The following is a 25,313-nucleotide window of genomic DNA, read 5'->3' on the forward strand; positions in this document are numbered from 1 at the left end:
GTTTCTGCAAACAGCCGTATGAAACAAGATCCATGTTCTTCCTACTGTGTGTGTGCAGACTGGATATTTTCTCTTATTAGGACCATTCACTGTAAAAAAAAACAAAAAACAAACTAGAGATCAGCAGTTTCTGAAATACAGTAGCAACCATTCCATTAGCAAAGCCTACAGGTTTGAACTTCAGCAACCCGTCTTATTAAACAGGTGTACCTAATAAACTGACCGGTGAGTGTAGGCTGCCCAAAAAAGAATAATCAAGATGGATGGATCTCCCCTCTCTCTCTCGAGCTCCATGAGAATATTAAATTATATCATGTTTCCATCTCAGATTAATGTATAAATTATACTCTCGTTCACAGGAGGGATAAGTTAGGACAAGAGGAGATGGTTTTCTGAAAACAATGTATGCCAACTCCTCAGAGAATATAAATTTAAGGTAAGGAGTGTAACCACCGAAGAGACCAAATATTAGATTACTGCGAGACAAGGAATTCAACGCAACATAAATTTGTAATTTGAAGCCTGGGTTCGTGAAAGTGTAGCAGATGCATTGATTTTTCCTTTTATTAAGAAAAATATGTAACTACAGTGATAAAAGCAATATTTTGGGTGTGCTACAAAATAAATCATCCACTTTCTCCGTATTCAGTTTCTGTAGCTTGAGGGGGAAAACTTTAAAAACATAAGTTATTAATATTTTAGTAAATGAGTTAATATTTTGAGGAAAATCACAAGAGACTAAGTCCAATCCCTGCATACGTCTCTGCTCTTCCCTTACAACTCTTATGTTCCTGCGTCTCCGTCAGCCACCATCAGATGGCAGCAGCAGGATGTGCTTCACAGAGATGCACAGCGAGAGCCTCCTAAGGATGTGCTGACACCATTGAAAGATAATGTAATTCATCATAAGGTGTTGGAGCTGAAAGGATGACAGTGCATTTGGTGAGAAGCACTCAGAGCCACGGCAATATTGTGCGAGACTGAACGATAGAAGGGACACAGTGGCGCGCTGATAACACAGATAAGAGGAAAAACCGCTCTTTCAGTCTCAGATATTCCTGTAATGTCGATCTTGCATTGTAATATGACAGATAACGTCAGAGCAGGGGTGTCAAACTCAAACGACCTGGGGGACACAATGACACAATATAACACATTATTCCAATCATGAGGAGATTTCACACAACTCCAAAGTAAAAGTGATTTTTTTTTTTGGATAATGGGAGGGTGTATACTTCACAATAAAAGCATCTTATCATTTTATTATTACTTATTACAAATATATGTAGTATCACCTCCCTGGCAGCTGTGTCTCAGCCAACACGCAGTGTTTTCACTGCAATGTGATATTATTATAGTGGTAGGCCACATGCAATCGATTAGGGGGGCCACATGTGGCCCACAGGCCGCCAGTTTGACACCTCTGTTTTAGAGTGAAATGATGCAAAGGATTACAGCTCTGAACTTAGTGCCATGAAAATACTCATTTGTCAATGATTTGATAAGAAAACAGACGGGCAGATGGAGGAGTGAATGACTTAGAACCAAACCTATTTTCCCCACTGCAGCTTCCTTCTCTTTAATCAAAAGGAATGCATCTATAATTCAATGATGTGGCCTCGACTGTGTGAGTGGGTCTGCTGCCTGTTTTGTTTAGCATGTGTGAAGTCACTGGGTTCGCTTGTATCTAGGTGAATTTCCATCTGCCTGTATGCCTGGATTTGTGCACACAGTGTTCTCATGCAGGGTGTAAGAACTCTGAGAAAAAAAGCCTTAGCCGACGAAGACTTCATCATACAGGGCTGAAGCATGAGGCGAAAACTGAACAAACAAACAATGCAAAACCAGTATCAGATTAGGTTTGCATTTCCATTAGGAAAAGTACCAAAATAACCGTCCCCAACCGTTCCATTTCTCTGTACCCTTCCCTTGGGGTACCAGAGTAATGGTACAGTACGGTATGGGTGGAGCTAGACCCAAGACAGTCAGCTGATTGGGCGAGAAGCGTCACTCACCGGTGTTTCAACACTCCGCAGTCTATTATCATACAAAGTTTGACATCTTGTTGAGACAAACAACCACAAATTGTGCAGAAATAAAAACAAGCTAATGGATGTCCTCCTTTGTTGTCAGTTGTGTTGTACAACGTCACACTATGTACAGTATCTCGCTGTCAGTATTCCAAACTGTACTATGATGGAAAAACAAGTAAAGTCATTTATAAATAATAATCAGTGTAATTAGCTGTTGGTGTGATTGTTACCATTGTTTTTTTCAACTTAAAGACACTTAGACATGAATTGTAAATAAATCTCTTAAATTAACAACATTTTGAATCAAGAGTAATTAATCTTAATATCACTTTTCTAACATTTAATTCATCAATTTACGGCACTGCTTCTATGATATTTCACCAGAACAAACATTTGTGGAGAGCATGTCTCATGGCTGCCTTGTTTGTGCCCAAACAGGAAGTGGCAGCACAATAAATAGGCTGGAACAGGAAGTGATGTCATAATTCAAAAAAGGGTTTTTTATGTTTGTTTTTGTTTAAATGAAGCTTAGTTTATACAAATATTAGTTAGTGGAAATGACAAAAAAAAACTATGTAGAAACATAAATCAAAAATAACAATTTAATAATTGATCTACCAAAAAAAATACAAAAAAGTGCAATAAATGCTTTAAGGGCAGCAGAGTGAGAATAAACAAATCAGGTATAGATATGAAGAAGGAAAAAATTTGGTGGAAAAGTTGGTGGATCCAAATAATGTTTATTATAAACCATGCGACTGAAATGTCCCTATCGCGTCAACAAAACGTGACCACACATCAAGCACTCCTTAATTCCATCATCCAGTCACAGCTTGTGATCCTTCCGAAGTGACGCCTACTGCTTATCAAGGTGAACTAATGGAAGCACAGATAAATGTGCAGTTTCTTTTACCAAATCTGAAAATGTGGTTACAATTTGCAACGTATTTTGCTTCCGTCTTTGCATATTTCTCTTTTGTAGGTTAGCATGTGCATATGTATGTGTGCACACATGTTAACTTTCCACTCAGCAATTCCATGAAATCTTCATGGCCCTAACACGTTCTTCCCGCAGACTCTTTGCGCACTAATGAACTCAGGCTTCTGCCCTGTGATTGTGTGTGTAGCTGTGCAGCCATCACATGTACAAACACACACGCATAGTTTATGCCCTTGATGTGTCTGAACCGTGGAGTGTTTCCATGCGTGCCTACATCAGTGAGAGAACCTCTTTCCTTTATCTCCACCCACACACGCACCAACCAGCACAGTCTCTCTGGACTGCACATACAAAAGACATGATAATTACATGTGAAGTGTTGCTCTGCGCCTCCTAGCTGATTAAAAAAATAGCACCAGGGGTTGCTGCGGTGGCATTTTCAAGGTCATATATTCACACGGTGGTAATTTGAACTTGTGAAGCCTGACAGACTCTGAATGTTTACCGAGTGATTAGCTTTGCCAGGATTTGCTTTAGGACCCACTACGTGGTGCTGAGGGGAGAAGTCAAATGTTTTGATTAATTCCTAAGATGACTCGCTGGACATGTGCAGGAAGCAAAGGAGAACGAGTGAATTAATAATCCTCTGTTCTCCTTCAGCAACTTCTCCATGCCACCATTGCTCTGAAAGTGTAATTTATCCAAATTTGTCCAAAAACATGCAGAGGTTAATTGGACACTCTTTAGGTCCTTTTCCACTAGTGTGACATGCCTCGCCTCTGCACGGCACGGCACAGCACGGCCACGGAGTGCTGTCACAGGAAGAGGCAATGTCGACCTGTAGATCAGTTAAAAAGACTTAACAATCCAAAAAATGTGTGTTAATCTCCATCAATTACCAAGGAAAGGTCTAAAATCTCATCATTTAACAGAGGAGTCTGGCTTTCGCCCTATGTCAGCTGGGATTGGCACTAGCGGCCCCGGCAACCCTCATGTGGAGGATTAAAGCGGTAGCCAATGAATGAATGAATGAATGAATGAATGAATGAATGAATACTTTACATGTAGAACTTCTCTTTAAAGTCAGGATCAAGGTCGGATGAAGATATTGGCAACAGCAACTCAACTTAATCTATCATCAGCACTCTACTCCTGTGGTGAATCTTGGCTGTGTGGGAATATTGTGGAGATATGATGTGTGTGTGTGTGTGTGTGTGGTTGTTTGTGTGTGCTCCCCTGGCTGGAATTGGCTCCATTCACCTATTTGATGTAGAAGGTCACCAGCTAGAGACGTCTGTTGTGTCTGCCAATTCCCTCTGTCCTCTGTCAGACGCTTCCAGTACCTGCATGTCGGGTACACACACACACACGTCTGTTCATAACCACATGCTTGAGTCTTGCACACGTGTAGAAACGTGTACTTTAAAATTGTTCTGCATGCATACTTGTTTGTTCATGAGCAGGTGTTAAAAAAAGAAAAAAAAAAACTTCACATGATTGAAAGTAGAGGCTACAGTGTGAGCAGTACTGTGTCAGCAGCATGAAGGGCCTGCTGACAGTATAGCGCTACAGAGCACTTAAGAAATAACATGCTCAATTCATTTAGTCATGGGAGCCTCTTGAATTATTGATCAGGCAACCGGACTTACAGTAGTTTAGTCACAGGTTGTGGGTTTAGCGTCTTACTCCTGTGTGATTAATCACAGTATAGCCACATATTCCTGAACTGTGATTAACACATTTTATGGTCAGATATCTCCACACGCCATTGACGGGGCATATATATATATATATTGCATGCTTCACTATGCACAGCGTTCGGGCTGTTTATTTCTTCGTTTTTGGAAGAACAATATTTGATACACGGTTGGGGAATTATGTCTTTGAAATGACTCGGCACAAGTTTTGATATCAGTATCGGTCACAAAAAAGTCCCTACTAAATGTGTCTGTACTGTCCTCACAAAAGAAACTTTTAAAACATAAAGTACTGTAAAATGTACTTCTACTGTATTTTGCAGCAGTATAGATAGTATACCAGTGATAGACTCCACAATGTAAATTTCTCCAATATCAATACCAGAGAAGTTCAGTTCATATTGATATAATGTACTTGGCCTGTACTAACACTTTGAAACATAACATAATTGTTCTTGTTTGTATCATTTTCTGCCCATTACCAAGTTTGAAATGTACAAAAACTCATCCTAATTTGACATTTATCACCATAAATATCAATATGTCTGACTTGAAAATGTTAGTATCTGATAACATTTGTGGCCCTAAGCACTATTAATATTGCATCTGAGTAGAGTGTGTGAAATTCTTTGTATAAGTACAGTACTGTATCGATATCACAGCGCCGCCTGTGCGCACAAATTAAAACTGTGTGATGTATTTATTAGCACGTCTTGTAGGGCGTGGCTGGCTCCTCTCGGCTGTTGTTGGCGGAGCTGGAGTCTGCTGTGGATGATGCTCCGTGATGGATGAGGAATGACAGATCGGGGTTAGCCGCCAGGGGAGTCCAATTTCTTCTAGCGCGCGGACCTACATACCCGAGGAGAAAGCAGAGGACGAGGAAGAGATAGAGGAGAGAGGTTTCCACCCCTCCTCTTTCTCTGACACACTCTCTCTCTCTCTCTCCCTCCGCTATACTCCCGCGCATCACAGCCTACAGTGCGCTGCGCTTTACCCCGGACTGCACTGCATTGCCGCTGCTGCTGCTGCAGATCGACCCAACCCAGTCTTCAAACACACTCCTGTCGGATGCTGTTAATTACAGCTGGAAACTGGATGCTGCACGGATTGTGTGTGTGAGCGTGGATATGCAACAATTCTCCCTGTTTGCTCTCTCTCCTTCTCTCTCTCTCGGTGCAGCCTGACGGTGCGTCCTGCTCGGTAATGCATACAGATTTCGGACTGTGCTTGGATATTTGTGCAGCTGCAGCACACACGTGAAACTGGGCTACATTTTTTATAACTTACAAGTCTGCAGAGCTCCCTCCCTGAGTGTGGCGCTTCACTCTGTGCTGTTTTTGCAACCAACATGGGTGTTGACTGAATGGAAGAGTCTCCCCGCGCTGCCGACAGAAGCAACGAGGATGCACTTGTGAGGATTTAAATCTCTTCTTCTTTTCTTTTTTAATATTTCCAGGACCATGATTCTGCAGCCTGGGACGTTGTTTGTGTTACTTGCACACGCACATGTCTTATTGTCACTCAGGAATGATGTTGGAGTGCGAACTCACGAGGAGGGCAACACTGACGCGCACTCTGCCAGGAGTTTCCATGCGTCACTCCGCGAGAGTCACCAAAACAAAGCCAGGGACCGTGCGCTCTCGCCGGGATACGCCACAGGTGCGTCGTCGACCGGTTCCAGAGGGACTTTCAACTTCACTCACCATTGGAAACGAATCACTGCAGGTGAAACGAGGCGAGTTGGACACAACTTCAACAGGACCGTGACATCCATGGAGGATCCCAACGCTGTCTCACATTGGGACGCGACGCGCCACCATAATAGGAGGATAAAGTTGATTGGCGGTCTTAGTACGATGAGGACGCCAGCAGGTGGACACTACAATGCGGCTAAGTCCTCATCAATGGGCCGGGGAGACGGGGGAGGGGGCCCCGAAGAGGGTGACAGGCTCAAGAGAGGCACAAAAGACGAGCAGAAGAAAGCCTGGAGGAGGGGGAGAAACCGGCTGAACAAAAGCGCAGTACCTCTAACTCAACCCCACGAGTCGCCGTGGGAACCCATCCCCAAACCAGCGGCTCTCACCTCCACCGACTTGCCCTTTGACCTTTTCACCAGGAGGCCCGAGTTCTTCACTTTCAGGGAGGAGAACCCCTGGGACGCCACACCGATCACGCCACCCAGCCCGCAGGATTTCGGCAACGAGATCAAGAACCCCTTTTACCCCGTGACAAGCGAGACCTACGGCGCTTATGCGATCACGTGCGTGTCCGGGGTCATTTTCCTTGTGGGCATAGCGGGCAACATTGCCATCCTGTGCATCGTGTGCCAGAACTATTACATGAAGAGCATCTCCAACTCTCTGCTGGCTAATTTGGCTGTGTGGGATTTTGTGCTCATCCTTTTCTGCCTGCCAATGGTGGTTTTCCACGAGCTGACCAAGTCCTGGCTGCTGGGGGAGTTCACCTGCAAAGTGGTGCCCTATGTGGAGGTAATGGTGTGTTTGTGTTGTGTCACGCTGCTCTGAAGGTCACATTGGCAGTCGTTTTTGTATTGGGATGTTTTGATGCCGGGTGATTAATGTGGTTCAACCTGTTTTCTCTGAATGTCATCACCCAGCAGTGACATCTGTTGCACTTAGAAAATGAGCTTTCACACTCCTGCTGTGAATGGATGTTAAAATTCATAACTGTCGTGCGTCAAATAAGTTCACACAAAGCTGAATAAGCCCGTCACCTCCACACAACTCTCACTGTATTTTGCACATAACAGTTTTTAGATCGTCTTGGGTTAAAATGTACACAGGAGGAGATTCATTTCATGCCAGGAGCTTAAACTGTACGTAAAAATGGACATTGCGGTTTGAAAATTGAATCCAAGGAAGCAGGATGTTAGTAGGAGTTTGCTTTATGTGCCTCACGATTCGATAACGATTACGATTTAGGGGCCACAATTCCATTATGAAATGATTCTCTTTTGAAAGTCTTAGACTTACCCACCGCTATGTTTAACAACAGTGCATTTGTAATGAGAAAGAAGAGTTTAATTCATTTCCATTATCATTTATTAAACTAAAGGAAATGTCTAAACTGGAAAGTTACAACTGCATAGTAAAAAGTAACATCTTGAATGATAATGTGCGCACTGCGCAATTATAGTGACGTACGATACGGTGGCAACAGACGTCCAAGCATCACATGTCATATCTATCCTACCCCCTTTCATCCGTGAGGCCATGACTTCTGTTTTGGTTTTGTTGTCGAGTGTCGTGATCGATGTGTTAGTGAAAGCCGCTGTATCTCGGCTTCATGCTTCTTTGTTGTATGTGCTCCCCATAATGCGTCCGTGGGACTGTGCACTGCACTTCGGAGTTCCGCCTTTTTGTACCGTCTCTTTTACACTATTTAACATTTAAGGAATCGGAATTTGGACATTTGTGAATTTGTTCAGAATGGCCCACGTCTGAAACGCGATGCGTTCAAGAATAGATGTCATCCCATGGTAAATGGTTGCAGTATCTGTAAATTTCTGGTCATTGCACTGGTCACTGAGGCCTTGTGAATCTCAATGCCTCAGAAAGAGAGTTTGTTTTATTTTTAGACGCAGTCTATAATCAAGACAGGTTGGCATAGGACTGAAAACACAAAGCAGTGCCCACGAAAAGTTTAAGTATTAAATTCTACTGCTCAGAGATGATGAAGGAAGCAGTGTACAAAGGAATTCAACATCAACAACAACAACGAAGATCCCTAAAAGTTACACGCTGCAGCTTTAAATTAAGAGTTTCAAAGCACTGGTTCATCAGATAGTGTCGCCTCAACCAGTACACTCAGTTTGTAACCTGTACACCTGCTGCTACTGGAGACAGACAACCTCACCCCACCCTCAAGGCATGTGAACAGGACACACATTAACACCAGGATGTAAGACCATGCTCACCATCTCACTTTCACTCTGACTGATAACAAACAACACACACACACACACACATACACACCCATCTTTCACATAGCAGTGAAGGGATGCTTGACAAGTTAACACCAGGTTAATACCTTCATTCTGTGCCCTTACTGCAATAACACCAGTGTCACATTCGCCCCAAAAAGGGTCTTTTATATAGAGCAGGGATTTCAAGCTCTGGGGTCTTAAGCTTGTACGGAATGGTCTTTGTCAAATCTTTGCACAAAGAAAGAAAGAAAATACAAGGAGGGGCCCGATTAATGCATAAATTAGATTACATCAGTCTAAAGTGAAAGAAATGCTTGGTATCTGAGGCGCATGAGTGAGTGGTCGATAAGAGAGATTTACCGTGCGGTGTGGCAGAGAAAAACAAATGTAACCAGACCCAGACTAGACATAAATACGAGAGGAGGATGAGTTTGACTTTCTCCAGCCTCTGTAAACGGGCAAGACGCCAGAACAGGTGATTTCAACTTTGATCCCATTTTCCAGAGAAGCCCACAGACAGACAGGGAGGGCCGTCACATAATGAGGTGGTAATCTGAGCAGGTCGACACTAAGCTATTGTCCTCAAACTGCCTCTGTGATGAGTTTCCATGCTGTGGTTGCCGAGCTTTGTCGAGCACAAACGCACAAATAGCATTAGAGGCTTTGACTGAGGAGAACATGTTCACCTTTGTTTGACAGACTGTGCTAAGTGAAGCATGTATGTCACATCTTGGGTTTGTGATTAATATGAGATTTCATATTTTTTCTTTTTTGATATCTAATCCGGTGATTTTGACAAGATTCAGTATTGTATCAGCTCGTGTCAACCTGTGAGAGAAACTGTTTTAGTTGATGTTTTGTTCTTTTGAAGGGGTCAAGAGAACCCTTAGTGCCAGTTCTAATATTAGTCACACTCATACCGCTAAGTACAAAAAATGTGCTTTTTAAAAGCAAGCTGTGACAAATATACATTATTATATTCTATATCAAATGCCAGATTTTTGTCACGATGCCACCATGTTTTCACCAAAATCACCAAAGTAGATTATTCTATTTTGAATTATTACAGCCTGGGATATGTGAATGATTAGTAGCAACTAAGCTGAATATGGCCAAAATGACGCCTTCTGGTGGAGAGTTAAAAAAAATTATCAAAAGCCCGGATTTACACTCAGATATAATCAAATGCGTGTATTATACTGTTATGAAAGTGAGCGCAAACATTGCAGTTTGAATGGATTTCAATGGGACATTTTTTGCACTCAACGCTATGAGTGTAACACTTTGTTTGTGGACAGCGTATTTGAGCCTCACTGTAGGAGCTGAGCTGGAAATAACAAGGTCAACATAAAAATACACAATTTTGCCAAAATTCAGGACATATGCATGAATACAAAATGATCCCAAAAAAAAAACAAAGAATGAAAAGCCTGCACAGCTGTCCCTAGGTACAGGCCTGGCTCAATAATCAGAACTGACATAGAATTAGAAATGATGAAAACAGCTGGCAACGACACATGTTATCTGACATGGACGTAGACATGGGTGGGCGATACCCCAGCCAAATGCTCAAACTGTCTCTCCAAATAGTCCCGCTATGTACAAAAACAAAAAAAACTGCTTTAGTTTTAGATACATTTCTCAAAGCCAACCAATAACTGTGTTCTACAACTAAGCCTGCGGTGAAACCGCTGATTCTCCGAGTTTCATTTGTTTGATGCTTATCATTTAGATTGATAATTACATAGCTCATAGAGTATATTGTCCCGCACCTGCCTCATTGATCACGCGCTGGAACCATGCATTACCATTTGTCTGTCGCACAGTGTGTGTTAGCAACACCTTGTGAGTGCATATGTTTTAATTATCGAGGATTAAAGAGGAAACAGACCTCCTTCTTGTGTTTTTGCATATGAACTACTCAACAACCACAGGATGTTATTAAATAAATTTTAATAGCAAACCTCTTCTGCAAAGACTGTGTGTGTGCTATAATATAGTTGTGCAGCCCTAACACACACACACAGTTTGATTAACCTAAGTCTATTTGCTTATTTTAACCATAAAACGGCCAGAACGCCCATTTTTCCGGATATTTACAATTAACTGCATGTTATAATAGTATATTAAGAATTTAAAATGAAGAAAAACAAAAAGTTTTATTTCGGAAAAACACACAAAAAATGGAAACTAAGTATAGACATTTTTCCAACTCTCTCCTCTCTGGTGAGAAAGATGCTGATTCGCCAGCTTCCTTCCTGCAACAGCGCAAGTGAAATTACGGTAATAACCAACTTGCAACTTCTCAGCTTTCAGAAACCGGTGGAATTTTTCCAATAGCACAAACCGTTGTGTAATTTCAGTAATGCTAAGTGTGCCTGCGCAAACGTGCCGTCTTGGATACGCTCGGTGTTAAAGGCTTAAGAAATAATCAAAATTGCAACACAACCAAGTGCAACATCCCACTCGAAATATAGTGTAGTTATTCGAGAAAGATAAAAGCAGCATGTGACAAAGCAGCATTATGATGAAATCATGCAGTGCTCCAGGAAATAAACTACAAAACAAAACAAAAATCTTGCTTTTCAAATGAGGACATAAGTTGTGTTTGTTGACAGTAACACAGTCAACAAACACAGCTGCAATTTCTTTCTTTTTTTTTTCTCATAACTTTCACAGTTAAGTTGTAAAAATGATCAGTCACACCGATTATGAATCATACCACAATTGCAATACATGTTGAAATAATTGCAAAATGATTTATTGAGGAGCTCTAGTGTGTGTGTGTGTGTGTGTTTAGGATTTGCATTCACTTGTCTCTGAGCATTCGTGATAGCTTATGACTATGCATTTTTAGTTTTTTAGGATCTGAGTACTAGGTTCTGTGTGTGTGTGTGTGTGTGTGCACGCGCATGCATGTATCAGGCTGTGAATAATGCAGCCTGGGGATCACTTTCTCCATGTGGAGCATTCAGTGAAAAACACACACACACACACACAGGTCTGCACAGCCATTCTTCTTAGGACATTGCATTTACGTCCATACATCCTGCTCAAAGTCTCATCCCCCGAATTCGCCTCAAACCATTTCCGGTATGAACGCAGCTGAGGTAGCGTATGTATCCCACTAATGCCGGTTAATGTGTATTTGGAAGCACGCCATCTAGTGGTCGGAGTGTTTTTGCTTCTTCTGCTGATTTACTAGAATAGAATGTATGTGACGAAAATTGTGGAAGAGCACAGAGCTCCCTGAAGCATGGTGGAGCTCCAGGGAGGGTGGGGTTGCATGGGGCACTTGTGTCCAGCAGAGGAGTGCCTTGCTCGGGTAGTGGAGAGGACAGAGGGGATTCCTTAAATGTCGCGATTAGGCTGTTTTTTTCCATTACTATGTTAAAATGTATATACAGAGGCAATATAGAGAACGTGCAATATATTGAAATTTGGAAATCCGTCACAGATCAAAGAAATTACAAAATCTATCTATTTTGTGATTTCTGCACAATTACCGCTACTCCAAGTTAAAAAAAAAAAAAAGTGATATAAAATTAATCATAACTTTGACAACACATTAGAAGACCAAAAAAAATAAATCACAACATTTTGTAAAGCCTGAAGATGTGACCTATAAACACACTCCCCCAGGACATCCATATAAGGAGTTGTGCATTATTCCCACAGCAATTTACCAAGAGTACGCCTGCGGCACAAATCCATGTCGTGTGAGCAGTAAGGGTTGAAACAACAACAATCTCCACATAATTTAGCTAGACAGCAAAAACACACATAATTATTGTTTTTATATATATATATATATAAATATATATATATATATACATATATACATATATATGTATATACATATATATAATTTGAAATATATTCAGGCATTAAGGGGTTAACCATATCAGTCAAATCTTAACCCCAAAAGATAACCACTTCCCCAGAAAACTGGTCTTGACAAGGTCAGTGTTTACGTCAGAAAATGTCCTAAAGGCAACAGATACAAGTATGTGTTCACCCTATGCAGTGGCTCCTAATTCAAATTCAGTCACAGTGAGGCATCAACGTTCAGTTCCATATGCAACACACAGCCAACTTCACTGTGTGTGTGTGTGTGTGTGTGTGTGTGTGTGTGTGTGTGTGTGTGTGTGTGTGTGCATACATGATCAAATCTTCAGTGTATGGCTGTGTGCAGAGGGAGAGTAGCACCCATGGTGCTGTCTTCACTAAACCTTGTATTACTCTGGATTTAGCAGAGTGTGGAATTTTCCTAACCTCGATGAGAGGGCAATTGAAGGTATGACATGCAAGCTAAAGTGGCAGGGGGAAAAAATATTGTAAGGAAACTGCTGCACAAAATAAAATGGGAGGCTGTGTTATTTCAGACGTGCTGCCGTTTTCTTGGTGCTGTCGCTGCAGACGGTCTCTCCAGGCGGTGGTGCACAGAGCAGCAAATTCAAGCAAAACTAATGGGCAATAATTGTGTTTTCCGTACCTGGCAGTTGATTGGATGAGTAGGCTGGAATTACAAATAACCAGCGCAGTAAGCGTTTCGTATGCTTATTTTGTAATAGGGAAGCGAGTCATTTTAACAAGCTTTACCGCTGTAAAGCGGCGATTTGAAGAAATTGTCTCATTAAACCCTAAACAACGACGAAAAAAGAAAGAACAAGATGAACTCCTAATGTCATTGTCACAAGGCTGTTGTACATAATCCAACAGTTATTGTATACGATCAGTAAACGCAACTATATCAAATCGTACTGGCGAAAGAAAACAGACGGAAAGGCAAAAGCTGTGGAACGACTGTATATACTGTTTGAGTTGATTGAAATAAAGAAGATTGAAATTGAAATGATTAATGGAGGAACAGAGAAATAGTCCAAGGCATTTTAATATTTCATAGAGCAAAGTCCAGTCCTCTTGAACTGTGAACGATGCTCTGTGAGGCAGCATGGTTAATGTCCTCGGTGATGTCATGAGCTACACCCAGACCTGCGCCGATCAAATGAGGTTAGGCTCCAGCAAGGCACGCCACAGATTTCAGAACAGGTTTTTCTGTTTTTGTAAAAATGCAGTGCAAGAAATGCACTATATTTTCTATCAAATGTGATGTTTTCACACACTGGATCATCTCAGTTCACCGAGGATGTGCTGACGTCGCAGTGCCTTCTTAATTATGGCTTCTGTGCTTTGTAACTCTGCCTTTGTGGTGATCCTGTGCTGGTGTATAATCCAAAAAGTTAGGATTACAGCGAATTCACAGGTTATGAAGTTTCTGTGGATCTGTTTTTCCGCCTCAACAGCTCAACAGATCCCCGTAAAAACCTGTTTTTCTCTCATTAAGGACGCCTAATGACCACTCCCATCAGTGAGCACACATGGCCGTGTTCACACTTTTATAAATCAGATTTACAGCTTAATGCCAATCATCATCTTGGGACATTAGCGACTCCCTAAAGACACATTTTCTTATTCAGTGTCATATTGTACAATCCCACCAACAGAAACTGCTGCACAAAACTTAATATGCATGTATGTGGTTGGCACACCTTTGCATTATTTTACAACTGTCACTCAACTCAACCCTGAACTATTTCGGTGTATGAATCTCTTTAATTTGTGTCTCTACTGTGCTACACAATCCCCTGAAGGCAAAAGCTGTGCCGTCTCTGCTGTGGTAGAGTGGGCTTCAGCAGGCAGAAAGAGAGAGAGGAAGCGCAGAGCAGCGAAGAAGCTCAGGGAGGAGGCAAAATGACAGGAAGATAGGAGGAAACAGAGAAAGAGGATGAAGAGGGGCACACGGGGCTGCATGGAGCCACAGTGGGCCAGTGGAAGACTCATGTATTGTGTTGAAATTGGTGGTAATGGCAGCACATACATCAACCCCGACACGTTCACATTCAGTGATTCAACTTGCACATGCGCACATGCACACACTTTCAAGGAACAATCAGGGTTAGAAAATGTAGCTGAGAGCCCAGTCCACACTTTTATTTATAGGATTTCACACTGCAAAATAAGAATATCAAATTATCAATGACTATAACTAACTGACAAAAAAATCACCCCTGGATTAATGAGTTTGATATCTTATTTTATTTGAACAATGTGCGACACTCGTTTTTACGTGTGTGTTTCTATACTTTTCAGGGGACCAACAGGTTATATGTATATGTATACTCCAGACTAGGGCTGAACAATTGATCGAAATTTAATCCAAATCTGCAATTTTCGAATCGCAATAAATGCTTGTCAAATTACCATTTTAGATTCAATATTGTCCTGACCTATACACATCTTATGCTACAGACTGAAGAAAACACCGTTGTTCTTTCACGGTTCTGCACAAATATCACACAGGAATCATTTTTTTAATTTAAATAAATAAATAAAAATAATAAATAAATATAAATAAATCATATCATAATTGTTCAGCCCTACACCAGACTTTCGTCTTATAAACCAATTAAAATGTGCTACTTTTTTTGTCCATGACAGGTCACAAACAAATCATTAAATTGTAAATTTACTTCCAAGTTTTTTAAGTAAACATTCTAAAATCAGAGGAAAGATGTCAAGTCTCATCGCTCGCGTGACACAATGGTGCCACACACAGATATAACAACAGAAATGGAGACAGAATGCCAGAAAGCCAGGGGAAAGAAAGGGAAGTGATGTCTGTTTGTTTACATTTGCTTTTTCGTGCCATTTCCTTGTGCATATTTAGCGACTTTACAGACGCCCGGCCACTTTTTTTTCTTCAAAATTAAAGTCACGAACAGCGACAAATTTACTGACTTTCTGTCATGAACATAAATACTTTCTGAGAAAGAAATGCACAACTCGGAGAGTCGGACACACACAGGGAAGCACTGTGTGAGCGCAGTGCACACACACTGAGTCACAGACGAGCTGTGGATGTGCCTGTGACCGTGTGTGGAACAATCACTGGTCTGTTTTGGTTTATTCAAGTAAAAATAAGTTTTGTTTTCTCATTTTACAATTCAACACTTTTTTAGTAGTCAATTTGCATATAGGTGCATACACCCACAGACTGTCTCTCTGTCTATATATTCAGTTAACTTGCTACCGTGCATGAAAGCAGTAGGTTGTGCTGATCTTCCAGATGGGTGGGATGGCCTTCTCTCCACTGATCACTGCCCACGGCTCTCACTCTCTCTCTCTCTCCCTCTCTCTCTCTCTCTGCATCAGCTATCTGTGATTAGAGGGGAGCCTTAAGGGGCGACACACACACACTTACAATATGAAATCTTTGGCGTATGCACATACCCACATTTAGAGTGCACACACTGCGGCAGCACATCAACTCACACACGGGACCTTGTGCCCCTCATTGTTGTCTACCAGGCATGCGAATGAGAGCTAATTGGTAGATATGTAAATGTTTTAAAGGTATATAATTAGTGGCTCTACATATTGCACAACGACAAGTCAGCGCTTTGTCTGTGGATGAGTTGATCGTGTTTTGTATGAGTCGGAGATGAGCGGCTGCTGTTGGCTGCAATTAAGCAAATTGGTGATTATCCATGGAAATATGAAATATTCATAGATTGACGGTATGAATTAGATATGTTGGTGAAATAAAGAATAATGCTGTGTCACTTTTCGATCCGCCTTAATAGATTGAAAAACAAAAGGATTGATATAAAAGATATTGCACTGTGTTGCCGCCAACTTAACACTTCCATAGGCAGGAACCAACGACCCCGGAATAAGATTTCCCAGCGGCCATTGTACACTCTACAGGTCAGGTTATAATTTAATGGAAGAGGAATTTATTGTCCGGAATTAACTGCCTCAGAAACACCGTAAAGGACTGAGACAGAAAGCAACAGGATGGAGGAAAGAATTGTGTGATTGATTGTTGTTTAATTTAATTTAATTAAATTACAAGAGCAAGACACAAAAAAATTACGAGTGCTCGCCCAATTTCTGTAGCTCGTTTCTTCCTCTTTTTTGGTCATAAAATGGAAAAGACTGTATTGTCGTCTCCTTGGAAACAGTAGATATTCTTTCCTTTTTTTTTTTTTACAAAGCTCAATAAAGACATAATATGATAATTATTGATTTTAGAGGTTCTGCTTTCTGGTCTTTGTGCTCATAAAAGTTGGTGTTGGCTCCAGGGGTATATTTTTCCATGATTTTATGTTGAACTATCCACATAAACAGCTGTTGCATGCCTAGAGTAGAATCAAATCGAATAGAATAGGTTTTGGTTTCAACGGAACAAGTCCTGTGTTAAAAAAAGTATTTTTGTCCATTTAAAATAGAAGATTATACCACATATAGCACGGGATGCTGCCACACAGAGATGTTGGCCGTGGCCTTTTCTGTGCGTTCCCATCACTAGAGAAGAATCTTCCTCCTCCCACATGGATCTGCAGATGAAAGATTCCATCCGCCATAACCCCACGCACAGACACACACACACACGCCAGCCACAAGCAACATCCACAACATTATAATGCTGCAAAAATGTGCACATGCACTGGCATAAATGCAGCATGCTCACATATGGGTGTGCACGGCGACTCTCTCAGACACGCAGCAAAGCTTAGCTGTGAGACGGATGGCGGCTGTCACCGGCGCGGTCTCTTTGCCTAGAATTATGGTCTGCAGGAGCCTGCACTGGGGCGCACACTCAACCCAGAAGAAGGGACTACAGCAGCAGGAGTAACCCTTTGTCTCCCTGGCTCATTACGACAAAGACGATGTGTGGGTTTGTGTTGTTGTGTCTCCTCTTTGGCCCATTCATCACCAGATAACAGCCATTATCCCTGACAGTGGCTGTCGTCACAGTACAGCTGCACAGGCTCCACTAGAACCTGTTAAAACCCAATTAATAAATGGAGGTCTGTGTGCCAGCAGCTCGCAGGACCTTTAATCAGGAAGTTAATGGGCCGTTATTAAAAAAACAGCACCGGGGGAAAATGTCTTTCTCACCTGCTGCTGCAGATCGGCCAAGACCCTGAAAAACACGTGTTATGGATAAAAGGCGATTTCGTCTCTCTGAGACCTTGAGGTCCAAGGTTGAGAAGAATTTGGTATAATGAGGTGGACTACATTAATATATGCATTTCTTCTCATTTTACTTGAATAACTTCAGAAGGTCAATGTGAATAATTGAGATATTAGCATTCAAAATGAACAGATAATACACAACACCTAAGGCTATACAAGGACTGTTGATTCTCTCTTATTTATGTTAGGGCCCAAAAATAAATATCATTCCACTTTTACAAACAGTTAATTATGGGTAGTTGATTCTATTTCTAAATGTTACACTGGGCTTTTACCTTTATTTACGTTTATTACAGATTTAAACATGGAAGTGCTGTTGGTTATTTTCCTCTCTTGAAGAGAAGTTTCTCGGATCATTGTATTACTATTTTCAAAGAGTAGTAAATTCTCAGTGTCAAGACGAGCAGTTTCCAGCTTTTTTAAAAAACAAACATGGCAGGGTCATTCATGGCTACTTACAGTCATAACAATTCTTAACTAGTCAAGTCTAAGTTTGGTCTTTCTCCACTTCACTGTCTGTTCGCCTTCCGTTCAGTTCAGAGCTTTATTGTCCCTCAAGGGGGAAATATGGTTTGCAGCAGTGGTTAAAAAGACACAAGACAGGACGCGAGACATTAAGGACACAAGGCAGAACGCAAAATATTGCAAGCGACCTCACAAAATCCAGACACAAGCCTCAATTCTTTGTTTCTCCCACTAACTCATTACCTATTCTTTTCCCTTTTCCATTCTGTCCCTGTTTCTCATACCGTACGTCAGATTCATAACCACCTTCCTCAAACACACACTCGAATCCTCATCACCCCACCCTGCCTGACTCCTGCACTCTCTCTCTCTCATCTCCCCTCTAGTACAAAGCTATGCTTGTTCGCCCTGCCCCTGCTCTCCGCCCCGGCAAGCTGATCAAAGCCGGGTATTCCTAGTCCTCCATGACAGCCTTTAAAGCCATTCCAGGCTTGTGTTGTTCGAGCCATGAAATATTCACCACGTTCAAGCATCCATGTGCACTGACAGTTTCTGTGTGTTGTTTGCTGTACATGTACAGTCGCCGCATGTGTGAGCGCAGGTGTGCTCGGTGTGCATGGAGAAAGTGGGTCACACATGGAGCCTGTTTTGAGGCTTTAAACCATAACAAAATAAGAGATTGAAAGTTAATACAAAGAGCAAATGGAGACATTTATTCTCAATTTTGATCAAGTCTGTCAGGCATTCAGCATTAAAATTAAATATGCGGCATTTAAGTGCGGAAATTGTGGTTTATGTATGATAGAGAAATAAATGGTATTCATACTGACACATGAGGCAGAGACTGATGTGAACAGAGTTGCTCTTTTGTCTATTTCAGCAACACGTTATATGTTAAATGTGTTACTTGAAAAAAGTATCCAGTATGTACTCCTGTATTTCAGTCATAACAACATTTTTCAAACATTTTTCATACTAGAAACAACACCTGTATACATTGATGAAAATAAGCTGTGCTCAATTGGTGGCTGGCATTTGTAATGCTGTGATAACACATATCACTCATTCAGCTCAAGTCATTTTATCTGAAGAGTATGAAGAAACCGCTCACACAAACGTGATTAACGTAAATCGAGTCTACCGGTGACAAAAAATACATCACTTAAATAACTAATTACAAATGATTTCCTATTTTAGTCCGGATTTCAAACCCTACGCAATCAATTAAATTGCAAATTTGTGACATGATGGCAGGTAGTAAACCCTACTGGTTTGAGATGCAGTCGGATTGATCACGATTACGATTCATTGCTGGAGTCTGTGGGTGGTGTATCTGCTCCACTTACACCCTCACTGTTCTGTTTGGTCACCCTTCATTAATGTTAGAGTGTGCGTGTGTGTGTGCATCTATATCTGTCCAGGAAGTATGTGTTTAGAGCAACTAAAGCCCCAGCTCACTGTGGCCATCTGGAAAGCTGGCTTTAATTAAATTTAAACTAAAGGGAGGGAGAGGGTGGGAAGGAGGGGGTGGTGTACAAAGGGGAAATAGAAGGATATGTATAGGGAGGAAAAATAAGAGAGGAGGAGATGACAAGTGATAGAGGAAGGGATGAAGAGCAAGATTTGATGATGTTGAATGAGGAGGGATGAGTGGCGGTTTCAGTTTGGCAGATTTTCTGGTTCATGTAAGAACTGAGGTGCACATACACACACACTCCAGCTCCCTGGCATATTTTGCCGTCCTAAAAAAGATATGCCAGATGGTGAAGAAGAGTTTGAAGAGTTTATACACATAAGAGCATAAAGGTAGTGCAGATAGTGAGCCGTTGCATGTGCAAGACAAAGAACTACGGAATGTTTAGGAAAGTTATTTAGCCTTTTTAGCCATGGAATCAACCTTTCATATGTACTTTAGTCAAGGGGTTGCTTTCAGGGGGCTGTCTTATTGTGAAGCCACGTTTCTACAGCAGCCCTAATGGACAAGACACACAGAGCTTGCATTTTGCAGAGAATGAATAAATGGATAAGGTTGTGGAGGAGTGTTTATATCCTGCCCGGAAGGCATAGGCCACAGCAGTTTACCTGATGCAAGCGATAAAGGGAACGATAACCAGAGGAGCGCTCCATTTGTTGCTCTTGCCAGTTTTTCTTGCATCACCATAATACGACCTGCGTGTGTGTGCATCTTTAAAGAGTATTTGCCTGTGTACTCATTGGATTTCCTGATTAAAGCGACACCAGTCCTGATGAATGATTTCTGCTTGTCTCCTCAGGTGGCGTCTTTAGGTGTGACCACCTTTACCCTGTGTGCTCTGTGCATTGACCGCTTCCGGGCTGCCACTAATGTCCAGATGTACTACGAGATGATCGAGAACTGCACATCTACTACTGCCAAGTTGGCCGTCATATGGATCGGTGCCCTTCTCTTGGCCCTGCCGGAGCTCCTCATTCGTCAGCTGGTGGCAGAGGACACAGGGATTCCAGACGAGCCCCCCGAGGAACGCTGTATCATCAGGATATCCACCTCACTTCCAGACATGCTCTACGTACTGGGCCTGACTTACGAAGGCGCTCGACTGTGGTGGTGCTTTGGCTGCTACTTTTGCTTACCCACCCTCTTCACCATTGGGTGCTCACTGGTTACGGCGCGCAAGATCCGGCGTGCGGAGCAGGCGAGTGTGCGCAGCAACAAGAAGCAGATCCGGCTGGAGAGCCAGATGAACTGCACTGTTGTGGCGCTGGCAATTGTCTACGGTGCTTGTGTCGTGCCTGAAAACATCTGCAACATAGTGTCGGCTTACATGGCAGCCGGCGTTCCCGAGCACACCATGTCTATACTCCATCTTCTCTCCCAGCTGCTGCTCTTCTGCCGGGCCGCTGTGACGCCAGCGCTATTGCTTCTCCTCTGTCGCCCACTGGGCAGGGCCTTTCTAGACTGCTGCTGTTGCTGCTGCTGCTGTAACTATGCGCCATCCTCAGCCACAGGCAGTGACGATAACGAACATGAGTGCACCACCGAGCTGGAGCTGTCGCCATTCAGTACCATCCGCAGGGAGCTGAGTAACTACACACCTGCTGGCTCCAACTGCTAAAGTGACATTCCGTATTAGGGTTGGGGATTTCACTACCCTGCTATTAGCCCGTGGATAGTGGTTCGCACACTAGGCTACGAGACATTTGCCTTACCTGGTCTAGTCACAGAAGGGAGTTAGACACTGAATAATCATGTTCAGCCAGTGTCCTATGTCCCCAGCGTTTACTAAGACTGGATATTTACAGTGTAACCCTTATTTCCCAGGAAAGCTAACAAAAGATAAACCTTTGTTACATTCATGACCTGTGGTGCTCTGAAAAACAGGGTCATATTTTTAGCAAACCTGCCTGAAACCTTACAAACCTCCCTTCTGTTGACCTTGTATGCCTAAATATCTCTGGACACCTCTTAATCTGTCTGAACTAGAGGCTTGAATCAAGTGAATTTCTTTTAATTATCCTAATACTGAGGCGGAAAAAAAACTGCAGGCTCATGGTACTCATGGTATTGGTGACGCAAAGTTAATAATATTTATGCTGTACAATCTACAAATTATTGCACAGAATCTGTCACAGCATTTTGGCGATAAATGTGTTTGGCCACCATAAATATTATTTATGTACAGGAAAAGTGGACTGCAAATCTTCAATCACCTTCTAAATGTGTCACTGATGAAGTGAGGGCGACTAAGCTAATTAATCAGAGAAAACCTCATACAATAATTCACAAACTCAGCATACGGTGGGCAGAAGCTGCCTATAAATGAAAAGATGTGGCTTTCCTGTATACACTACATCAGCTGCAAATGTTGATGTAATGACGCTCACACGGGAACAAGGCTTCTGAAAAATAAACCAGAGTGCGTCTCGTGACAGTTTGCAAGAGGAAAACACAAAGACGACGTTGGAGAATCCCAAATCAAAACTTTTACACTGTATGTGGAAAAATATCCAGCTGACTCAGACATAACTGGGCTGGTCTCAGAGAACAACAACAGCAGACTCGGACTTGAGCGGAACTAAACACTTTCGGAGAACTAATTCAAATCACATTAGAGTTGAATGGAATCAGATGAAACACGACTGATTAAATTGGACAAAGTGACGGTGAAAAGAGTGAAAAGTAATGGAAGATAACACAGTAGATCATTATTGAAGGGGACGGACCCAGTGTAAAGTGGACTGAAAATGGATATCTGCACTACAACTGTTGTATCATGTTATGCCTTACACTTTGGGCTGTATATATATACTGTACACTTTTTTGGTGCTCTTATGATGAATGCGCTGTAAACAACAAATCCATTGGTTTGACTTAGAGGCACAAGTAATTGAGCTGCGTACTATGTTTCTGGACAAGAAGACAGATTACCCGTGTCTGCCACTCCTGAAAATTTAAACGATAGAGTAGCAAAAGACAAGAAGAAAAAATCAATGTGGAGTTTCACTGATCCACAGACAGTTTAAAGGGATCACCTTACTGATAGTTGTTTGACAGCTACACTACAGGTATGGTAGCACTTTATTTTACAGAACGTTTATGTGTAGTAGATGACTAACTAATGAAAAAATAAAATTATTTATCACTCATAATTTATATTTGTAGAGTAGATTTCATTATTGCCATATTTTTATTTTGTTGGAACAAAATCTAATTAGTGCTACTTACTGGTTATACAACGTAGGAAATCATTTACTACAAACTAGGGTTATATTATTATTATTTTTAAGTGCCAATGTAGCATGATAAAAATGTAAATACTTTTTACGACTGGCCTGTAAATATAAGTGGAATTATAGATTTGTACCAATCATCACAGTAGCGGGAGTAGTATTTATTTGATTTCTGAACTGTAAAACAAGGTGATACCACAACTATATAAATCAAATGGATGGCACGAAACAATTTACAATATCAGCGTGTACTGAATTGTGGTTATCCAATCTAATAGTTTACAACAATTATAAACGAAGCCGAAACAGGCTCTAACTGCAATTTTATGTAAGAGTTTTTATACATTTTCAAACCAAAAACTTACTTTCATATAGCGTAGGCTTAATCAGTGCGCTAATCTGTTCCAAAGTCGAGCACATAAGCTGTCATCGTTAGTACGTGTAGCTAACGACTTAGTACCTACCAAACACACCAGACTAGGCCTCTTGTCCACATTTAAGACCCTTTTGAAAAGAAATGAGTCAGGGGTAAAGATTAAAACGTCTCTCTGAGACTGCTAATATTAGCGTCATTAGCCAACTAGCTGCTAGCTTTAGCTCGGTTAATTACCTGCGTTTTTAAGGAGAACCAATGAAATGTTTTTCACAGTGTATAAATTTACAAGTGTATTGTACTGTAAATCTGTTTTCTTAATCCTACTCATCAGACCTGGGTCAAAACAAGATTCAAACCACAGTATTACTCAAAAAAGACCACACATCTGATATCAACAGGTGTACTACAGGAGAAAAAAAAAGAGTAATTTGTTGAAATGTAATTTGTATGAAACATAGCGGTGAACCCTGTGATGACCCAGGTGTGATGTTCATTGGTATACTGTATATTGGGATCTTACGTATGATTCTACACTGCCAAACACCTTCTCTGTGTCTGTCTCTGGTGCTCTTGTGGTAGGAGCACACCATCGCTGGGTGTCTCAGCATGAAGGTTAGTTTGCCCTCAGCTCTATCCATTGGAATAGTGTGGTCTACTGTAGTGAGTGTGTTGTCACCCCCACTGGATGTGCTGCTCTTCAGTAAAAAGAGCAAAAAAAAAAATCATTACACATAAACCCAACTTCTGCTGACTTGTCTGAAACTTTCAGTTACCAGTAATGTTAGAATCAGGCTAACAGCTTGTTTTTATTATCATTTTCTACTGACTCATTGTCCTCTTAAGTGGCCACAGATTCCGATCCAGGCTGTTGAACAAAAGAGTTGCTTGGTTTTTTTTCATTTCACCTTGGTTCTGCATGTCAAGTCCATCCTCTACCCCTGTCCAAAAAACCTCCACATGAGGGTCGCAGGGCCACAGGAGCCAATCCCAGCCAACATAAGGCCCTGGACATAGGGCGACCTGTACACACCCTGGACAGGTTGCACAAACAGACACCTACAGTCAATTCAAACGAACGGGGGGAAAATGCCAACCTTGTTTGGAACAGGTCGTGAAGCCAGGTCTTCTTGCTGCAAGGCAACAACACTAACCACTACTTCACTGTATGAGAGTACATGATGAATTGTATTATATTTAACACGTTTTCTAATGAAAATGACCAATATCCCCACCTTTATTTGCAAAAACAAAAAGTTTCAGTGCAACTTCTGTCAAAGAATGGTGTTGATATGTTTTTTAAGTGGTTATACAGAAATCCTGGCCCTTTTGTAGACTGCATATCATGTAGACTATACCACTGACTCTATCAGTACAGGGAAAATACAACATTACCACAACACATCAAAGCTTTGACTCCACACAGAGCCAGTCCAAAAAATAAAGTGTATACATGCAGTTGAGCGAGAAGCCTCGTCCTAGCTTGGAGCAGCAGCCACCTCTAATAAACTCCTGTTTATGAGCTTCAAGAGATTTGGTTGGAAATGTTGGCACTGCCTGCAGCACTTCGGAGGAAATGGGCAAGAAACAAACCAATGTAACACAATGCCCTTCAGCCTGTTTGACAACTCTTTCTATTAGCATCACTGTCAGGGGCCCACGTGTAAACCTGTCCACAAATATTAGTTTATGTTCTTGTACAAAAAGCATTTTTCTTCTCATTAAACCCCATTAGCTGATAACTAACTTCTCACTTTTTTTGTAAACTGACCTCCTTCACCTAATCATCCTTTTTTTTCCACATGATTCTGGGAGTGTAGATCATTCTAAATGGCTCAGTGTGTCGTAACGTGGTTCAAACTATTGATGAAGTGATTCTTGTAAATCAGTCCGTGAGACATTTATTCAGAACCTTGTGAGTATCCTTCCTCGTCACTCTGAGCAAAATGTGTCTGTACCGGAAAAACTTGCTGAAAATGTAAGCACACGGCCACTGTTGTGTCTCGTCACTGGTTTCTAAATAGCTTTTTATAATAGCCAAAACTGTCCCTTTGTTTATCAAAGAACTTTATCTTGAAAACTGTATATTAAAAGCTTAAATGTGCAA

The 25,313-nt window shown here is 41.6% G+C and overlaps 1 protein-coding gene across 1 annotated transcript; it reads left to right on the forward strand.

Annotated features, from left to right (window-relative positions):
• The first annotated feature begins 5,400 nt into the window (after positions 1–5,400).
• Positions 5,401–25,313, forward strand: gpr37b (G protein-coupled receptor 37b). The gene is made up of 2 exons (XM_058625900.1): positions 5,401–7,159; positions 20,400–25,313. Exons 1-2 carry the CDS (start codon positions 6,131–6,133, stop codon positions 21,216–21,218), a joined length of 1,848 nt encoding a protein of 615 aa, XP_058481883.1. The 5' UTR covers positions 5,401–6,130; the 3' UTR covers positions 21,219–25,313.

This window comes from Solea solea, chromosome 3 (assembly GCF_958295425.1).
Source record: "Solea solea chromosome 3, fSolSol10.1, whole genome shotgun sequence".
Classification (NCBI taxonomy): Eukaryota; Metazoa; Chordata; class Actinopteri; order Pleuronectiformes; family Soleidae; genus Solea; species Solea solea.